This window comes from Ambystoma mexicanum, chromosome 2p (assembly GCF_040938575.1).
Source record: "Ambystoma mexicanum isolate Mex_15411 chromosome 2p, UKY_AmexF1_1, whole genome shotgun sequence".
NCBI classification, from domain to species: Eukaryota; Metazoa; Chordata; class Amphibia; order Caudata; family Ambystomatidae; genus Ambystoma; species Ambystoma mexicanum.
In genome coordinates, this window is record NC_090923.1 from 1057861623 (window position 1) to 1057882218 (window position 20596).

The 20596-nt window shown below is 42.3% G+C and overlaps 1 protein-coding gene across 1 annotated transcript in view; it reads right to left on the minus strand.

The window, feature by feature from the left end:
* LOC138567102 (solute carrier family 22 member 20-like) overlaps window positions 1–8868 on the minus strand; it is a 645277-nt gene extending 636409 nt beyond the window's left edge. The window contains exon 1 of the mRNA XM_069644972.1: window positions 8261–8868. Within this exon, the coding sequence (XP_069501073.1) occupies window positions 8261–8662 (402 nt within the window). The 5' untranslated portion in view covers window positions 8663–8868. The remainder of the gene's footprint in view (window positions 1–8260) is intronic.
* Between the last annotated feature and the right edge of the window lie 11728 nt (window positions 8869–20596).

Sequence of the window (20596 nt, forward strand, 5' to 3'; positions counted from 1 at the left end):
GATGCAGGGTGGTGCCTGCAGGGGGCACTGAAGTAAGGGCTGGAGTGGATATTCGGGGCATTGCTGGTAATCCCTGGGGTGGGTGGGTGAAGGCAGAACCTGGCAATTAGGGGACAAGCGTCAATCCAGCCGGCAATGCGTGTGTGCGGTGTCCCCCACCTGGCCCTGCATCATGCTTCACTAACAGGGCTCAGATTGAGGTAAAGGGATGCCCCTAGGTGTGGGCGCACTGGGAGGGGGGATTGCCCCTGCGGTGGTTGTTGGGATTTGGACACTGTGCACCTCCTCTCATCCCTCAGTCACCCTTTCACCCAGCGCTGTGTCCACCGGTACAGGGATTAGCATATGTGCTGTCAGCGGAACAATGCCCGGGAGCAGATAAAGGCCCGCTTTCTGTGTCCAGAGAGGGGGCGTTTGAAGTCAGGAAAGTCAGAATACAGATTATGCAGAAGATAAAGAGCTCCCTGGCTTGGGGAGATACTGATCCCCATTTCACCTTCTCACCCCACTCCTCGAAGGCCCCCCCCACATCCGCGGCCTACCCTCGCCAAACCAAGACTTCCTGTCTGTCAAAAGTCTTGCCAATTCCGTCAGTCAAGGGGGTGTGGGGGGAGAGAGACAGAAAGAAGGAGCATGACATACAAAAGGAAAGAGGAGAAAGAAAGGGAGAAAGAGAGAAAGAGAGAAAGAAAGAAAGAAAGATTGAAAGATTGATTTAGGAAAAATGGAAGCATAGAAAAGGAAGGAAGGAAGGAGGAAGGAGGGAGGGGGCTCATGGACTAGCCGTATGCGCTCTGCCTGCTATTGCCCCAGAACTGTTTCGTGTCGTTGCAGGATGATGGGGAACGCGGCGCCCATTATAGTGGCAGAATGTCCCAAGACTTGCAACATTCTTGTCTTTTAAAGTCATTTGCTTCGCTTGCTGATAGTCACAATAGCTACTTTTACTTTGAATTTGGAAAAAAAGAGTTTCACCTCCTCCACTGGCGCAGAAGCCAGACTCTCTGCGAGGTGCTGCAGCCAGGCTCACTCTGAGAATCCCTGCCCCTGCAGCATGAGCGTCCATGAGACAGCTTGATGAGAGGAGAGCTCTTACAAGCAGCTCTGCAAAACTCTCTGCAGTGCGTGTGCCTGAAGTGGCACCAGAACCTCTCGGAGAGCATGATTTATTCATTTTGTAACTTCTTCCTCTAAAGGGCAGGGCCATGACCCCAGATTACTCCTTTCCTGTTATCAGTTAACACGCAAAGTAAAGAGGTCATGGGCAGCTGCGCAGGCAGGCCCATAAATTGTATGTGTACTTTCCCCAAGCAAAGAGGCCCTGTGTCCTCGAGGCCTACCAGGGAGACTCCCGGAGTCATGGTGGGCCAGTCCATGCCTGTTTGCGGGCGTTCCCTAGGGGGAATATTTAGCCAGTAGTGTCGCCTGCAGAGTCGCAGGAAGTTGCAGCTAATGCGCTGGTACCGGACCCGCTACAGGGGGGTGATCTACGAACCTAATTTTTACCTTTAGGGGCAGGACTCACGGGACCAAGAGTACGTACAAGCGCGCCCTGGTAAAAGCTCTGTAAAATGTGTTAGAAGTCAGTGACATCACTAGTACTATTTTTTCGACCTGTAGAATACTTTCGGACAGAATGTTCTGTGGGTGGTGTAATGTTAGGTTTGGTCTCATTATCCCCAATGTTACAAAATATATATTGAATTATAAGGATGCTTTGGCAAGCAAAGGAATTGTGATGTGCTTAGAGGCTGTTTTTAAAATGTGCATCTTGATGATTCCTGGCCGGATCCATTTCTGGGGTAGTCGTATGTACCAGCAGCTTTGGTCGGGATTAAAAGGGGTGGCTATGGCTCACAGCCGTGGGACAGGAACTCGATTTTGCAATACCCCAATGCAACCCTAGACTCTGTGCTGAAGGCCTCTCCCTCGAATTTCTCTCGATCCATTTCTAGGGGTGCCTGGGAGAGTGTTTATAGCTACCTGAATACGATCCCCCCGTTAGGGTTAGACGGGGCAAAATGATCGAGGGAGTGGAGTTCGGATCTGGGCTCGCGTATGACTACTTGCTCAGATCTTTCTCTCATTAATTATGATCTTCAGAGATGGGGCTGCTCTGAAACCTAAAGGCCCAAGTCTGTGTTCTTTACTGTGCTGGAATGAGAATGGTCTGGCTAGCAAGCTTATTGATCCTGATTGGCACGCCTTGATTGATAATGACAAGGTTGTTTGCCTCCAGGAAACATGGCGTGCTGCTCCAGCCCATAAATTACTTTGTTCAGACCAGCAGTGCAATCTAAAGGGGGACGCCTGATGGGGGCCTCCTAATTTGGGTTCATGCAAGTTTGAAGGTCTCTTGCAGATGTCTGGAACTGGATTCATCTGATATGCTTTGTTTTGGTGCAGAGGCGTGTTCTTAATGTATTCCTTTTGAATTTATAACAAGGCAAAATCGGCAGGCAGTTGCCCAATTAGAGCTTGCACTTAATAAAATGTGCGCTCATATTGCAGGGTTCCCGGGTACGATTTTTCTTCTGGCCGGCGATTTTAACTGCCAGATTGAGGCTTGATTTAACAAATGATGATGAACTTTGAGTGACAGTTGTTCCTCCTCCTTAATCTTATTACCCTTTTCCAGCAGCGTGTGCTCTATTTTGTATTCTCATGGTCTGCAATTTGGAAGTTCCCTGAGGACTCACCGGCTCATCTGACTTTCCGAACCCAACGCTAGAGTAGTCGTATTGATAATATTTAGATCTCCTTGATCCGTTGGGATTCCCCGGTCTCTGTGAAAGTGGTGGAACATGTGGAAAGTGATCACGCTGCCCTCACTGTTTCCCTCTGACTTGAAACGTATGGAGGTGATGGGAGTTCCAAGGGTGGTTTGTGCTATAGCACTCAGAGTTTAAAAAAGGTAAAGTGTTGGATTTGGTCATCTGTGGTTACAAGGAAACTCCTACCCTCAATTTATAAGGGTCTGCTTCCTGTGCTGGAGGATTACTCTCAATCCAGCACGACATGCTCTAACGTTGATTTATATAATGAAGTGGTTGTGGGGATGGCTCCTTCTGTTACAAGTAGAGGTAGTGCCATATCCGCTCTGACTCGCAAGCCTCATAGATGGTTCATCGAAAGGCACTCAAAAATAGTGAATGCAGAATTGAACGAAGGGTTGCAAGCGTAAGGCGTGCTTATAAATCTCTTTTTGTCAGGAAAAGGAGGGAATTTAACAAAAGCATATGGGTGCTTTGGAGACAGCAACTTCGTCTAATAATAGCAAAGCATTTTGGCGGCTAGTTAAAGCAAACATCAGGCCGATTTAGCGAGCTCATCTCATAACATAGCTTCAGGAGAATGGAACAAGCACTTTCATTCATTGCATTCGCTATATCGTCAATTATCATCCAACGCGCAGGCCTCAGGAAAGGCTGTGATGGAGCCATTGGTGGGCCCTCAATGTGTGGTGGCCACAATTGGCACCATCAGCGCCCAGGAAGTGGAGAGTGCTGTGCTTGAGCAACAAGATGGCAGAGCCCCATGTCCGGATTTAACTCCCATCTGACTTGTTCAAGAGTGAACCTGCCATCTGGGTTCCCTTTCTTACTAAGTTTTCAATAGCGTACTTTCTACTAATACTCCAACAAATAGTTGGAAAGAAGCAGTTATTCTTCCCATTAATAAGAAAGGTGATAAAAATGCAACATCAAATTTCAGGTCTATTTCTTTGATTTACGCTTTGGCTAAAATCTATCCAAGGGTTATATTACACTGATTGGAGGAACGCGTGTATAATTCAGGCATTCTCAGACATGTTCAGGCAGGCTTTCGTCCAGGGATTTCGACGTTAGATCAAGCAATGTGGTTGGACCTTTTGCTTCACAAATACGTGCGCCTAAGTGCGCAACTCGTGTATTTGGCATTCGTTGATTTGCAATCAGCCTTTGATACTGTTCCCAGAGACCTCTTATGGGCTTAGAGGAGCTGTATATCCCGCCGAGGCTGGGCTGTGCCATCAGGTCTATGTATACTAGTAACTGTGCCCGCATTCGATGGGGGACAAATGGCAAAACAACAGAGCCCGTTCCTATTGACATTGGAGTTAGGCAGCGATGTGTTCTAGCTCTCCAGCTATTCTTGTTATATATAAATGATCTCACCTTAGATTTGCACGCTTTGGCAAAGGATGCTCCTGGCTTGGGAAGCCGTAAATGGAGTGTACTTCTTTTTGGTGATGTTGCTGTTCTTTTAGCCAAAACTCTGGTGGTGCTCCAACACCAGCTTGAGGTATTAGGGAAATTATGTTGTGCGAAAGGCCTTCACATCAACGTGACAAAAACAAAGACAATGACGTGTGTTCCCCGAGGCCGCCATTCCTGTTTACTGGCCAAATTCTATCTGAATGACCATCCTCTGGATATGGTTGATTCCTTTAATTATTTGGCAGTGACTTTCTCTGATAAATTGAAATGGGTGCATCAGATTGCAAAGAGCTCCTTGATGGGCATACAACAATGTGGTCTCATCTGAAGTATGGTTTCTCGCTTAGGGGGCGAGGCAGTATCGGTGCCCCTTAAGATCCACAGTACCCAGGTTGTGCCGGCAGTCACTTATGGGGCTGGTCTGATTGTGCTTCTATCCAAGTTGCAGAAAACAGATTCTTGCGGAAGCTCCTGGGGCTACCCTTAAGTGCACAAACAAAGGGGAGCCTGGGACTGTCTCTCCACCAGCCTATATCCCGGGTTAGAGTTACAACCAGAGACTTTAGCTCACCATCCTTTCACAGAAGAGAAATGTCCACTACATATCAGTCTTTGTCCTTGCCCAAGGGCAGTCCAGCGCCAAAAATGCCCTTAAATGCACCTTCTACTCCAGTGGTTTGACAAAGTGGGATTAATTGAGATTAAATATACTATTTGTATTTTATTAAATGTTATATAGCGCTTTAATCCAAAACGCTTCACATAAGAACATCAAAGATACAATAGAAGCAATATGAACAAGTCACGAGTCAAAACAACGAGAACAGTATGTGGAACAATTTGCTGAGTACATTAGATTAAGAATCTGGGTTTGGGGGCAGGGAGGAAGTAGTAAGAGCAGACAGGAGGGATGGTGAAGAAGGTGGGATTTTAAGGAAGAACAGAAGGAAGAGTAAGAGGAGATGGAGCGGATAGGCAGAGGTAGAGAGTTCCAGTGTAGGGGGGCAAGGAGCTGGAAAGAACGGAATCGGGAAGGGGCACAAGGAGGAGGAGGAACATTGACTAGGAAGTGGTCAGCTGATCGGAGGGGGAGAAAGGGAGAGTAGAAGGAAAGGAGGGAGGAAAGGTAGGGAGGGGCAAGATTGTGAAGAGATTTAAAGACAAGACAGAGGAAGTTGAATTTATGTTGGGAGTGAAAGGAGAGCCAACCGAGAGAAGAAAGTGAAGCCGAGATGGAATCATGAGGAGAGAGGGAGCAAAGAGTATGGATTGCAGAATGGTAGAGGGATTTGAGGGGGGCCAAGTGAGAGGCGGGCAGACCAAAGAGGTGAGTTGAACAGTAGAATAGACAAGAGAAGATGAGGGAGGAAATTAGAAGTTTGGTGGCATGGAAGGTGAGGGAGGAGTGAATTTTACGAACATTGTAGAGATGGAAACGACAAGCATGGGAGGTTAGAGAGATGTGGTGAGTAAAGGAGAGGTTAGAATCAAAGTGGAGGCCTAGATTGTGGGCAGAGCTAGAGAAGGGGAGATGAGCAACCAGTATTGTACTGGTTGGGGATCTGGAATTCAGAAGCACTTGTATTATATAGGGAAGGGCTGGAGGAGTTTTTATCTATGCGGGGAAGCAAGCAGCTGCAGTGGTTTTTAGCACGTTAAAAATGGTTTGCAGATTTAAAGACAACCCCCACTAAATTTGACTCTGGCTATAAAAGTTGTGTTAAGACTTGTTTCAAGTGTTGGGCATGGCGTATGATAGACTATTGCCACACGAGAAAGATAGCAGCTAATTACCTGTCATTTCAAAAGATGTGGGGCTTATTTCGATTATAATCAAAACCGGAACGTGAATGCATGCTTCATTTCGACCTGGTATTTTGCCATCTGCACATTACACTTGAAACAGGGGCTATAGTAAGTAATCTTTGTGCCTGTGTTGTCTTGCAATGACCGAGGACAAAATGTATTTCTTTTGCTTTTGCCCTGCCTATGCAAGGGAGAGATCCCATTGGCTTAATCCAATTTGTATATTCCTAAATGTGAGATCTTCTTGCATGACTCTTGAATCTGTGAAATGCTGTGCCATCCCGGCCGATATAAAAGCGATTGTAGCTTTTAAAAATGTTGCTTTTGGGAAAAGGTTCCTTTTATTTTAAATTCTAAGTCTATGGGTGATGTGTTTGGCATGATTTTGGATCTGTTATTTTTGCTTCTGATGTTTTACTTTGATGTGCCAACATTTGTTTTGTAATTGTATGTACTGTATTTTATGATTGTATTGTTTATTCCTTTCATGCGGTAGTTACGCCAAGATAAAGAATAAAGTAAGTAAGCAAAACAAAAAAACTGCACCAATGCATGCAATTTTGGAAGCGAATCAAGATGAGGTTAAGTTGAGAAAGTCGAGAAGTTCTTTAGGGATGACAGGGATTACTGTACACGTTTCAGAGGAAGAAATATGATGAGGTCACACAGGCACGATCCAGAGAGGGGACACCACAATCATGCCCAGGTGGTTATGATATAGATATTGAGACGAAGACCTCGGAAGTGAGCACAAGCACCAACAAGAGAGTTTGTTTTAGGTCAGATCAGGAGAATCAGGAAAGGCAACTTCACCCTGCACTGCCACCAGCTGGACACTCTTTTATTTATCTTGTTATTTATTATTGCCATGTACTGCCCTTTCCCCTCCACTCCCCTCCCCCCGCACTTTTCTTTTTCCCCTTCCCTTGCACTTGTGCGATCTGAATGTCACCTGGCCTAGTAGGATCGCTGTCTGTCTTCCCTCTGTTCTCCCTGCCTTGTCTCGTCACGCCTTGAAACACTTGTGTATAGGCGCGTTATAAATGCCATATCATATCATATCATATCAATGTTGGGAGGCCTCGGGTGCATATATGCAAGCCAGATGGGCATGCACATACATGAGAAGTTTAAAAAGGAGAACCCCTACCCTACCATCTTGATGTCCCTCTTGGGGTTTACCTTTTTGAAAACCACACTTCCCACAAGAATTGAAGCACAAACACCAAGAGCTGCAAGCTGTCTCCAGTGTGCCCATGTTCCTGGGCCCAGAAGTAAGTCCCACCCTGCATGCTACAACGCCAGATGACAAATTGTAACCCAGACAGGAGCCGCATTCTTTGATCCAAGCACAGGGCAATTCACTCTTCTCACATTTTAGAATTTGAGTATTGATCAATGGTCTAGTTCACCGAAAGAGGGCAGGGTGTAAGGAAATCAGAGCAGATCTCTGCTTCCTGGGCGGGGCCCGATTGGTAAAGAAAACCCTGTGCCCTCTTAAGACTTGTTGCAGCACAGTTGAGAGGCCCAAAATCGCTCTGTGGTCTCCGTGCAGAGTTACATAGAGCTTAGTTCCTCTGCAGTCAGTGGGCCACAGTCTAACGGGGGATCGGATGTTTGTCATTTGAAGGAAAGAGGGAGGCGAGGACAGTGACGTCATTTCACCAAAATGCCAAGGGTAGCGGAAGTGACATCACAGGAAGTGATGTCATTTGACCCCACCCTGAAGGGACGACATGGGAAGTGATAGAACATAACCTTTCACCCCTTTAATGAGTCTTGCAATTATTGTATAGAATTCCAGAAAGAAAAATTATTTGTTATTCCTATTCTTTCTTATTTAGGGTCATTACTCAAACTGTTACACTTGTGGAACCCACTGTTTTTTTTTAGAGGCCTCAACATAAGTTTCAGCCACTCCAAAAAGAAAGAGCCCCATGGCACAGGCCACAGCCCAGGAGATTCAATTTAAAAAAAATAATAAAAAAAATATTTTAATTTATTTTTTTAGGGATAGGAATGGAGACCACAGGGTTAGCAAGGGAAACCCCAGGGGATGCAGTTGCAACCTCCAAATGACGTCCCTGGGCGAGGACTGCTAAATTACGGCAATGAATTTCTGTCTTTCCCATCAACAATCAGCTGCTTTTTGCTTTTATAAAAGAAATCCTCACCTAGAAAACAGTGTGGGTTTTTCCTTCAAAACGTTACAAGTAAAGAAGATGGTGGCATATGTCTGGTTGATGTTTTCTTACCTCTGTGACGATGGTGCTGGAGAAGACACTGTGATCATAGGTCCACCCCTCTGTGCAGGGGACAGTGTGCTCCTGTGTTATATTGGCAGCTGTAGTGTTAGTCTGCAGGAGGCGCCATTGGGGCGATGCATAACGCCAGCACTTCTCAGGCTGGCTGTTGCCGTCCAGTGGGATAGATACCAGAAGAAGACCTCTCTCGCTCAGGCCACTGGTGCCATTAGCAGAGCCGGTCCAGTTGGCGTCAGGCGGGAGCCGGCAATGGTGACCTGGCACAGCCACGGTGAAGATCTGCAAAACATTGTGGCTGAACACCACACAGGTGGGTAACAAAAGCACAAATGTGTGCAGAATCTGGAAATTGCCTACTCCCCCGATTGACTCCAGCAGGTCATTGAAGGTCATGGTTATGCTCTGCAGGTCAAGTATGGGAGCCTCTTGGGGTCAAAACTAAATGCCCTTTGCTGCCAGATTAGAGCTGATCCGTTATATTTTCACCTCCTTGACCTATCAGTGCTGTGGACCTGGCTACTGCTTGAGTAGCATGGATTGCCCCATGTTCTCTTAGTGAAGCCAATCTGTGAACGAGACTGAAGATTTGTGTTCTGGATATGATGGTGACCTAAGGAAAAAAAGAGAATATCTCATGAGTTCACAGCATTGCCAGAAAGGCTTACAATTATTTTATTTCACTAGATTATAGAATGAGAAGCGAAGGTGTCAGAATAAAAGCTACACTGCATTGACCAGTATATGTGCAAGAACAAACATCTAAGTGCATAATATTCTTTCCCATACACACATGCTGATGCACACTAAATCGCCAGAATACCTTATTGCAGGAGTGTGAGGAAGCAAGCTGCTGGTTGTGGTTTTCTTGATGGCCTTTTTCCAAGGTAGGACAGGCTGCACATATTACTCATATTATACAAACATATTCCCCTTAAAGCAATGAACATGCTACAAAATATCAGTATTTCTATTTATTTTATTTATATAGTGCTTTACACCAAAGCGCGGCACATTATAACAACAGGATACATGAGAAATAACATTATAACAGTAACAGTAGAAGCAATTAACACATTGAGAATCAGGCCAACAAAACAATAAGTAGAGCAATTAGCTGGAGGAGAGAAGAGGAGTGCAGTAGAAATGAGAGGGAGGGGGGGAGGGGAAGAGGGGGAAAGGAAGGGAAGGGGAGAGGGGAGAGATGCGGGGGGAAGAGAGCAATTAGCTGTACACCCAGACAACAAGATGTGAAGATTGTTGCGGTGGTTCTGGCACGGAGTAGGTATATTTTAGGTCATTTTGCGTCGGATCTATCAGGGTCTGGAATTCTTTGCAATTCACTTCCAATAACCCCTTTTCTGAGGTGTCATCCATGGAAAGGAGCCCAGAAGGTCGCTGAGGAGCGAGTTCAGGGGAGGGAAATTATGCCATTGCATGACAGGAGCCCGCGTTTATCAGCAATGACCCACCTTGAGCTGTGTGCGAGAGGACACAACATAACTTGAAGGAGAAGACAATGCTCCAACTGTGGCATAGTGGAAAATGGGTCTGTCCACCCAAAAGGAAGAGCCTGGGTGCTCCTTACAGAATAGGAGCACAGGGCAAGTGCACCGGAAGCTTAATCAGTGCCGCAAGAACAAAGCAGGTGTCTCATGTTGCACCTTTGGTCTTACTAGACACCAATATTGTTGTTATTATAGAAAACAGAAATCATTTGTCTTGAAATACGCCTTATAACTCCATCCTCTTTCACCTTTATCAGTTTTAATACAATTTAATAACCCATACTAGCTTTATTCCCCTCTATGCCTTCTATACCTTCTACTGCTTTAATATCTCCTTATACCTTAGTAGTGCAAACATGTACCTTTCATCAAACACAAAAGGGGGCATGGCTTGCATAATGTGACAGGTGGCCACACCCCTTTCCCCCAGAAGTCCCGCCCGGGAGGGACATCGTGGGGATTGCCAGGAAGTCCCGCCCCAGAAGTGACATCATGAGGGTTACCAGGAAGTCCCACCCCGGAAGTGACATGGGGGTTGCCCGGAATGTCTGTGCTAGCAAAAGTCCTGCCCTAAGGGATGTCCCGGTGCAGACGTGACATCATGCATTGTGTTCGGGGAAGTGCAGGCGTAGGAAAGGGCGTTTCCCGGCAGTGATGTCATGGAGTGAGCTATGATTTTGGGGCTAGGTGTGGCCCAGCAGGGATAGTGATATCACGGGCGTGTTCCTGTAGTTTCCCCTAGGGCTTAACTTAATAGTGACATCATGTGTTGTGTTCGGGGGAAGTGCAGGCGTAGGAAAGGGCATTTCCCAGCAGTGATGTCGTGGGTGAGCTGTGTGTGTGTGTGTGTGTGTGTGTGTGTGTGTGTGTGTGTGTTTGTGTGTGTGTTTTTAGAAAATAAGCAGGGTAAAATGAAAAGTTTAAAAGTTATAAATGTTGAGCTGTGTTGTGGTAAAATGTGTGGCAAAAGTTTGGTGCTTTATTAAAGGATCAGTCCGGCATTGTAGAGTTAACTGGGGTATTTATAGAAGCTTTGTGACATTGTGGGAACGATCAATATTTCGGTCGCGCTCTGATGTATAGCATTTGGCTCATATTTGTAAAACAAGCATTACTTTCGTTTGGAATGGAGCATGGAATTTTAAGCAGTGTCATTGTATACATTTGTAGAGTGTACGTGTACCATTTGGAAAAGGCCACATCTGCAGATGTAAGAGGCTAGGTGCGTGTCTCTGACGATATACGTTTTTATGTAAATAGTTATAATGTGGGGTGACTGGCTAAATATTAAACAGGCTAGTATATAAATATAACGGGGAAGCGCCCTTTTCTTTTTACACTCTTATGCCTGATCTTTTAAAAGCAAAGGGTCATGGAATTTGGAAGTGCATTTTTTTTCTTTGAATGTTTTAAAATGCTTCAAGGTGTATAATTATTGATTCCTTTTATTTAGAGATACGAAGCACCGTCCTTTTATGATAAATTTGACTTCCAAAAAATATTAGATAAGGGTATGTGTATTTTGTTTCATAAGTGTTGAATTAATGTTACAGTTGAAAGGTGTTTAAGTTGTTTGAAAAAGAGTCCTGGGAATAGAAAAAAAGGCAATGTAAATGGAGGGTCTGAAAAACCAAAAGAGTTGTATTTAGGGGCGGAATAGGAGTTTATGGCTGATTAATAAAGCTACAGTATGTGTTTTATTTATAATAGATGCTGAAAAAGATCAGGAAGTCTGCGCTTTAGAAGGTAATTTCACTGTTTAACACGTGTTTGTTTCTTCGCGCTCTGTAAAAGGTATTTGTATAGGTAATCCCTAATATTGATTAGTTTGAGCTTTTGAGCTTTTTTCTAAAGGATCCAGGCAGTAAATGTTTTAGACTCGTGAATTTGAGAGATTTGAATCCAGGGTGGACAGAAGATTATTTGAGCCTATTAAAATAAAAAAATAACATTTATTTTTAATCTAGAAACGAATGAACAAAAACAGCAGCAATACGACACTTTAGATGTTATAAGGTTGTTTAACATGGGTCTGGTGACTCGCGCTATGTAAAAAAAGAAGAGGTATTTGTCTAGCCAATCTATAATATTGATTTCTTTCTTTGAACAGGACACCGTGAATAAATATTGTACAGAAATGTATAAATGGACAGGGACTACGAAACTTTTTAAGTTGAAAAATTGTGGATGCACGATGATTGGATTTTATCAAAAATATGTCTCTTTAATTTCGAAGTGGAGCAGAAATATGATTTTCTAAACGGTAGTAGAACCATGTATGTTTAACATGGGTTTGTTTTAAAGGGGCTGGTGCAACCTTTAAAGGGAATTTTTTGTTTGCATAGGGTTGTGGTGTGGCTATTATACTGTGAAAAGACACAAGGTGTTTTGTAAATCATATTTTACAGTGTTATTTATCTTTGAACACCTGGAGCATTAGGGCATTAGGATTTAAGGTGTAATCACATAGGAATTAAAATAGATGTGTTTGTATTAACATTACAGTAGACCATGCCTATGGCAACAAGGCTTCAAAGAAGAGAAAGCATATGAATGCTATAGTTGGGTGTGCCAAAGGTAATAACATATTTTTATTTTATTGTGTGTGCGTGTGCGTGTGTCTGTGTGGGTGTGTTATGTAAGTTTGGATTTATGTTATAATGTTTTTTATATAGATTTACAATTGGTGGGCCGAGCAGAACATTTTGAGGGTCAGATCAAAAGGAAGCGTTTGGAGACAGATACGCACGGTATGTTATTTATGTTTGCTAACAAAATAGTTTTGCAGCTTTAAGGTTTATAAAAGGTATCTAGGGTGTATTTTATTATAGGTTTATTTTATTTTTTAATGGTTTTTGGATGGTTTAGCAGGAAACATTTTTTATGGTTTTCGAGGTTGTATGGTTATAAGGAATCAGACTCATGCTTCTAGTTTTGTAAATATGTATTTAATAATGTTATGGTCATTTTTAGGGCCTAGTGTTGTGCACAAGGCTAAAGGCTTAGCGCATGCTACCTCTGGAGGTCAGGCAGCGGATCGTGTGAAAAAAACAGGCCAGACCTTAGAGCGTTTTGAGGGGATTTTGAAAAGGACCTATTCAGGGGACAGTACGACGGTATGTTATTTATGTTTGCTAACAAAATATTTTTGCAACTTTAAGGTTTATAAAGGTATCTAGGGCGTATTTTATTATAGGTTTTTATGGGTTTTGGATGTTTTAAAATGAAACATGTATTAGGTTTTAGAATGGTGTATGTTTATAAGGAATAGGCTTTTGCTTTTAGTTTGTAATTATGTATCTATTTTTTTTTTAAATTATGTTTCTTTTTAGGGTCTAGTGTTGCGCTTACGACCTTTGCGGTCCCACTAACGACTCGTGTGAAGAAAACAGGTTAGCCCTACACAGAACACTTTGACACAACAACAGATGAGGGTTATGAGGAATGTGTGGGGCTCCAAAATATTTTAAAGAAAAAAAAACATAAACTAAGTTTGAAAAAAGATGTACGGTTTAAAGGGGTTCAACATGTTTTAAATGCTACTAACTCTGACACTGTGGAAGCTCGAAGTATTCAGGTCACCCCGGTGGATGGCACTCAGCCCTGGTCTGTTAGCTGTGATAAAAATATACAGTCCCGGGTAAAGGCTATAACACCTATAGCCCCATCAGCTGATAGTTCCCGGCTGGAGAGTATAGGTTGTGGCGAGATTACCCCACCTCATGTGTTTTCATCTTTAAAGGCCGGAACCCCTTTAGACCCAACACCTGCCGTTGCTAGGGCACGGTCTCCGGATAATGGATACTTTACACCGCCCCATACGTATTCACCCACAATCCCCAACAGTGAGAGGTATGCTGATATTCCCCAAAATTTAGAACAGGACTCAGTGGTATCAGGTGTACCAATAGCCCCTGATTCTGAAACCGTTATAATAATTATAGACTCCCCTATAAAAGAACCTCTTGTAGACTCTCCTGCTTTAGACCCAATAACGGACACCGTTAAGCAGCGGTCACTGGATTGTGGAGACCATACACCACCCCATACGTATTCACCCACAATCCCCAACAGCAAGCAGTATGCTGATATTTCCCAAAATTTAAAACAGGGCTCGTTGGTACCAGATATACTAACAGCCCCTGCTTCTGAAACTGTTATAATAATTATAGAATCCCCTGTAAAAGAGCCTATTGTAAATTCTCCTATAAAAGAGCCTGTTATAGTTAACTCAGACTCCCACATAAAATTAGATTGTGAAGAATTTGTATATGCCTCTGTTATTTGTAGGTTAAATTATCCCCCTAAGCCGCTAGATCTTTCAAGCACAGGGCCAAATGGTGTAAACAAATGGGTGTGTGCAGTGAACAATTTTCACAAGACTGATAATAAACCATTGTCTGACCTACATACCTTTAAACATGTCAACACATGAGCCGACAGGGTGACGGTTCCCGGCTATAAAAGGGGTGGCGCTGCTAAGCAGTTATTTGAGGTAAATGTATTAAATAGTAAAAAAGGAAAACATTTACCAGCTTTACATAAGAAAGTAAACCTATGACGCCAGAGGTATAGTTTAAAGCATACGTTTACTAAAAAAGCTTTAATTGATATGTGTAGATGTGTTTGTAAAGCCAAACACCTTTTGTTCAACATGAAATCTAAAACCTAGACTATAAAAAGCAGCCTTTAAAAAATAAAGCTAGCACTGCTACAAAACAGTTGACAACCCTCATAACCGCATTAAGGACTGGGCTAGGTCTTGGGAAGTCCACAAATGGTGTAGATGTAATAACACCCACTAGCGCCACAGGGCATGGTTTGGAAGATAGGCATAGACCCCCTCAGCCTGTAGACATACGACATTTACCTGTAAAAGGTACAGAGGCCTTGCGTTTAAAATGGCTTCGCTCTAGAAGGCAGAGGAAAATGTTTTTGAAACTTTAAAAAAAAGCAAAAGCTATCATTAGCCGCCGCGCAAAGAAAGATTTAGAGCTTCACTCTCAAAATACACCTGACACGTCTGATACATAAACTGTTTTTTTACAGAGTTTGGGAACATACCATCATGATATACCAAAATATAAAAGTGTTGAATACTATGAAGTTTTTCGTTTTATGAATCTAGATCGGATAACCTCAACAGGTCACGCACTATTACTGATAACAGAATCTGTTGAGAGGCTTGTTTCCCACATTTTGGAATCAGCTGGTCCTAATGACTTTGTCCAGATCCGTTTAGACAGTTCTACTTTAAACAGACCTCTTTTTACCAGACGATCCCATCACCGGGTGTTTGATGTTTTAGAGTTTTTAGAAAACATTGGCCATTTGCTACAAAGTAAGGCGGAACTTCTTGTAACAGAACCCTTAAGAATTGTAACTGTGATTGTTAGATCTGGAGAGGGAGGTGTGTACATGCCTATAAAGAAAACACTCTACAGTATGGTTGTGGCTAAGAAGAAGCGTTGGCTTTTGGATTTTAACTATGGGGACTTAAATATATGTATGGCTGCCAGTATCATAGGTCTGCTGGAGCCTAGAACTGTTACTGACGGTTACATACAAAGAAAGGCTTTAGATGTCCACCAGACTCTAGGTATACCCCCCAACGTCATGGTTGGTTGTAATGAAGTGTGTCTATTTGAAGATTACTTTGGGGTGCCGATCAAAGTTTTATGTAATGAAGACCGGATTTGGAAATATTTTCCACAGGGTGACACTTTTAATAAAAACACTGTCTACCTTTTACATCATGAGAAACACTATTACGGTATTTTAAATCTACAAGGTTTTCTAGGGGTACAGAATTTATGCCCTTTTTGGTGTCATATATACAACAATCGAATGTCTCACAAATGTAGATTTCATTGTCACATGTGTCAAAGGGACGGGTGTCTTGTGATAGATAAGTTTAAATGTACAACGTGTAAAACCTTTGCCCGGTCTAAAGAATGCCTTGAAAAAAACACATTGAGAAGGGTTTAGCCCAATGCGATTTGAAAACAGACTGTGTTTCATGCAATCGCTTTATAAAAGCTAATCATGAATGCCGTGGTAAGATTTGTCCTAGGTGTAAAATTGAAGTTGTTTCATTGGAGGACCATTTGTGTTACATGACCATTCCAGAAGATGTGGCTAAAATTGAGGATTACATTGTTTTTGATATAGAGTGTATGCAAGAGACAGGCATACACATCCCAAACTATGTTTATGCCAATCTTTTGACGGGTGATAAGACGTGGTCGTTTTATAGTATAGACTGCATTAAACGTTTTATTACTAATTTCTTGGATCAAAAGTTTAGGGGGTATAGCTTTTTGGCACACAACAGTCAAGGGTATGATTCTTTAATTTTGATACATGAAATGATTAAAGGACGAGTAGCAGTCAAACTGATAATGCAAGGTGCAAAACTAAAACTTCTAGAGGTAATAGACTTTTAAATTTGGTTTATTGACAGCTTGAATTTCTTTCCTATGAAGTTAAGTAAGTTGCCTAAAGCTTTTGGATTTCCAGGGTCGAAAGGTTATTTTCCACATTTTTTTAATACCCAGCAGAATCAAAACTATGTGGGCCTTATTCCCCCTGTGGAGTGTTATGGTTCAGAATTTATGATGTCTGAAGAAAAGGAGGCATTTCTAAAATGGTACTCAGAGGCCTGTAAAGATGTTTTTGATTTTAAGAGGGAGCTAAAAAGGTATTGTCGCGAAGATGTCAATATTTTGAGAACAGTCTGTAACATTTTTAGAAACGGTATCATTGAGCTAACCCAAAAGGAGCACATTTTTGAAACCCGATACTCCTGAGGAGTTAAAATATGTGACGTATGTATATCCATTCACTTTTATCACGCTAGCTAGCATGTGTATGCATATATACAAGCAACTGTTTCTAGAGCCTGAAACAATAGCCCTTGTGCCAATCGACTTGTACCATGGAAAACAAAAATGCTTTTCTACCCCTTCCATACAGTGGTTGATGTATGTGTCCCATCAAGACGGTATACCAATACAACATGCCCTGCGTGGAGGGGAAAAAAAGATTGGTCCCTAATTTTTAGATGGTTATGCGTGTCTAAATGGGGAAGAATTGGCCTACGAATTTAATGGTTGTTTTTTTCACGGGTGGCCCCGCTGCTATAAGGAAAATGACTATAACACCATGATGGACTGTACTTATGACCATCTACATAGAAGAACACTTTTAAAAAGAATTTTCTTGAAAACAATGGTTTGTGCGTTATTACACTTTGGGAGCATGAATGGACAGATATGCTAAAAAATGATGAGGGGCTAAACAACAAACAAATCTATCAGAACCCTTAGAACCCTGTAATGCTCTTTTTGGGGGAAGGACTAATGCTGTTAAAATTTACCACGAGATAGCTCCTGGTGAAAAGATACATTACTTGGACTTTACCAGTCTCTACCCCTTTGTTAACAATTCAAAACCATACCCATTAGGGCACCCCCAAATCATCTATGAAGATTTTGGAGATGCTAAACAATATTTTGGGCTGATTAAATGTCAGGTGTACCCACCTAAAAAACTTTATTTTTCATTGCTCCCTCAAAGAGTTTCTGGAAAACTAATGTTCCCGCTATGTATGACTTGTGCCACTACAAAACAAACTGGAAAATGCACACACAGTGATGAGGAACGATCTATTACAGGTACCTGGTGCACTGTTGAACTACAAGCGGCCTTGCAGAAAGGATACCGGCTAGGTAGGATTTATGAAATATGGCACTTTGGGAAAGCTACAGTAGAGCGGTTTACAAAATACATTTGTCTCTTTCTTCGAGACAAACAGGAAGCGTTGGGTTATCCCGAGAGTTGCAAGGATGCTGAATCCCAGCAATGCTATATAGACGAGTATTACAAACACCAAGGGATACGGTCAAGACCCGAGTTCATTGAAAACAATCCCTCTAGACACCAGTTAGCTAAACTGTGTTTAAATTCCTTATGGGGTAAATTTGCACAAAGAACCAACCTTCCAAACACAACCATTATAACGGACCCCGAAGAGTTGATAGCTTATCTTTTTGACATGGGCTATGACATTTTAAGCTTACAGTTTATAGACGAGTAACAACAATTTGGCTCCTGGTTGGGAACCTATTCTACCCAGGAGGGTTGTGTAGAAAACAACAATTATAGTTGAATAGGTCCAAAATCAACTATGCTCGAAAAATACTCCTAACCTTATTCAACTCCTGCATATATAGAGAAAAGGAAATCACTTTCTCGTACTCTTATTTCAAGATAAATCTTCTTTTTTATATATTCAAAAGTAGTGTGAATCAACATAGAATACATTTATAAAAGATATGACATCACACAATGCTAGTCTAAAAATACAGACAAAAATATATTTAAACACACGAAACCAAAAAACCTTTTTCTGGCACATCTACCAACTTGTGTGTGTAAGACAAGCTCGATACCAATCGTGGTTTGTCACAGGAAATCACATATTATAGTGTACATCTTAACATTTCAACATTATAACATCACATAGAAATATTTAAGAACAAACACAAATTTGTATGTATATCACGCAGTATCTACTGCACTGTGTTTAGGGGTAATGCGTCTACACCGAGGTGTTTCAGCCGTTTTTAGGTAGGCTTGATGTGCCTCATCTTGTATACGGCCTTCATCAGGACGAGGAGCTGTATAGCATGATGTCTGTGCTGCAGGGAAAGGGAGAATATCATCAGGGGAGTATTCAAGTATATATTTATTCAAAATGATTAAATCAGGTGTTGTGTTATTTGTATTGGAAGTTACAAAAACACATACAGCTTACGTAAGGCTTAAGTAAAGTCCATAGACGCTGTTGTGGAGATCCTGTTGCCTTGAGGGCTGATCTCTACATGAGCCTGTCACAAAATGAACAGAACAATAGGGGGTCACCAATTGTTATTTATGTGCCCATACTAGATTTAATTTTAGAACATGCCACCAATGCGTGGTAAGAAAAAAGATCATAGCTCTCAATGGAGGTCAGAATTCTAATAAGGTCAGCGAGTTTCATTGGTGGTTGCTTTTTTCTTTTTTTCACTCTTCCTTGTGTACCCCTCCGCTCAGGGCGACCTAAAGGGACGAGGGAGCCTCTAATTACTAATGCGGAAGGTTAAACATACCGTTCTACCAGACCGGCAAAAATCGAACAGGCTATGTCAAAATACCTGTCAGGCTGCAAAGCCTGCACACCTTCTGCTATCCACGTCAGCCGATTCGCGCTGTCTTGCTGAGTCACTGCAGTGTTGGGGGCCTGGCTGTACAGTGTTAGTAATGCTGTTGCTAGGTCCCTGCAAATATTTATACTCGTGGCCATGTTGGTAAGGCAACTCAAGTCACTGCGAGGTAACACAAGCGGATATCTGCTAAACCGCCTGTCTGTTTTAAGAAATAACACATTTACGTTACAACCCAATGCTAGGATCTAAAAATATCATTTAGATCCATTGTTATAATTATGTTTCTATGGCAACCGTGTCAGGAGGCTACATTGTACAAATCAGTTTTCAAGCCAACGGGGTTGTCAAACAAGTTACCCACTGCAATAATTGCATATTTAAGGTGCCACCCGCGTGGGTGTTGAAATACGGGGCGTGGTCATGTAAAGCCTCTCTATCCAGGTTTGGGCATGTCGATGATCGCAATGAGGTAAACATGACCTTGTGTACTTGGAAAAAATCTAATTGCACGTGTATGTATATATATGGACAGCGAGATCTGCTTAATTCTCTCGATGTGTCAAAGATGTTAATGCATATTTATTGAACAAATCTGGGGGTAAGAAATTCCGTCAAAACATTGTATATCAAAGTTGGTACATGCACGTGTGGCCTCTAAATGAATGACATTATCATATCTTATTCCTTGTCCATCTGTATAGTAATGAAAAACAGAATATCATTGTATAACTTAGAAAACACAGGGACATTTGTATACATCAATATACACACCCAACAGTGAGAATTTACACATGTGGCCCCTGGGTAGGTTTCAATGGCATTGGTTCATAAAGCTTCCTATAGAGATCTGGTGCTCGCTCCTCTGTAATCTTGTGACAATGTGTCAACAGTACTGATGACATGAAAAAGTCTCAAATCATTTACACGTGGTGGAATTTACAAAAAAGATTTCCACTCGATGGAAATGTTTAGTCCAGCTTGTACAGTGTTGAGTTTATGAACCCAGCGCTGTTCTGTGTTAATGTTTTATTCAAGTCACCTCCATGCTTCGCTGGTTTTACTTTTTGGAGAATGAACCATCTTAGGTCAATGTCTCTGTGGTTCATTTTTATGAAGTGCTCTACTAGGGGTTTGTCGGCTACTTTGTTCCGAATACAGGAGCGGTGTTCTGAAATCCGCATTTTGATAGCACGTATTGTCTTTCCCACATAGATGAGATCACAAGGGCATTGTATTATGTATATAACACCCTTAGTGTTGCAGTTAGTGAAGTCTTGCATCATCCATTTTCCATTATGATGTTCAAAAGTTTTTTTTGTAAGGTCAAAGGGCAGGCAACACAATGGCCGCATTTGTAATGTCCCACTATCAGCGGTAAATCCCATAATGTGTTAGGTACTCTTGGAGGTGGCTCTACAAATGTATGAACCAAAGCGTCTTTTAGGTTCTTGTTCTTTTTGAAAGCAAAACAAGGCACCTTGTTTAATGTGCCCGGATGTTTAATAAGGTGCCAATTTTTCTTAATAGTTTTCTGAATCAGTTGACTGAGAGGACCAAAAGTAGTGACACAGACCATCCTCCCCATATCTTTTCTGGGTTTGTTTTCCAAG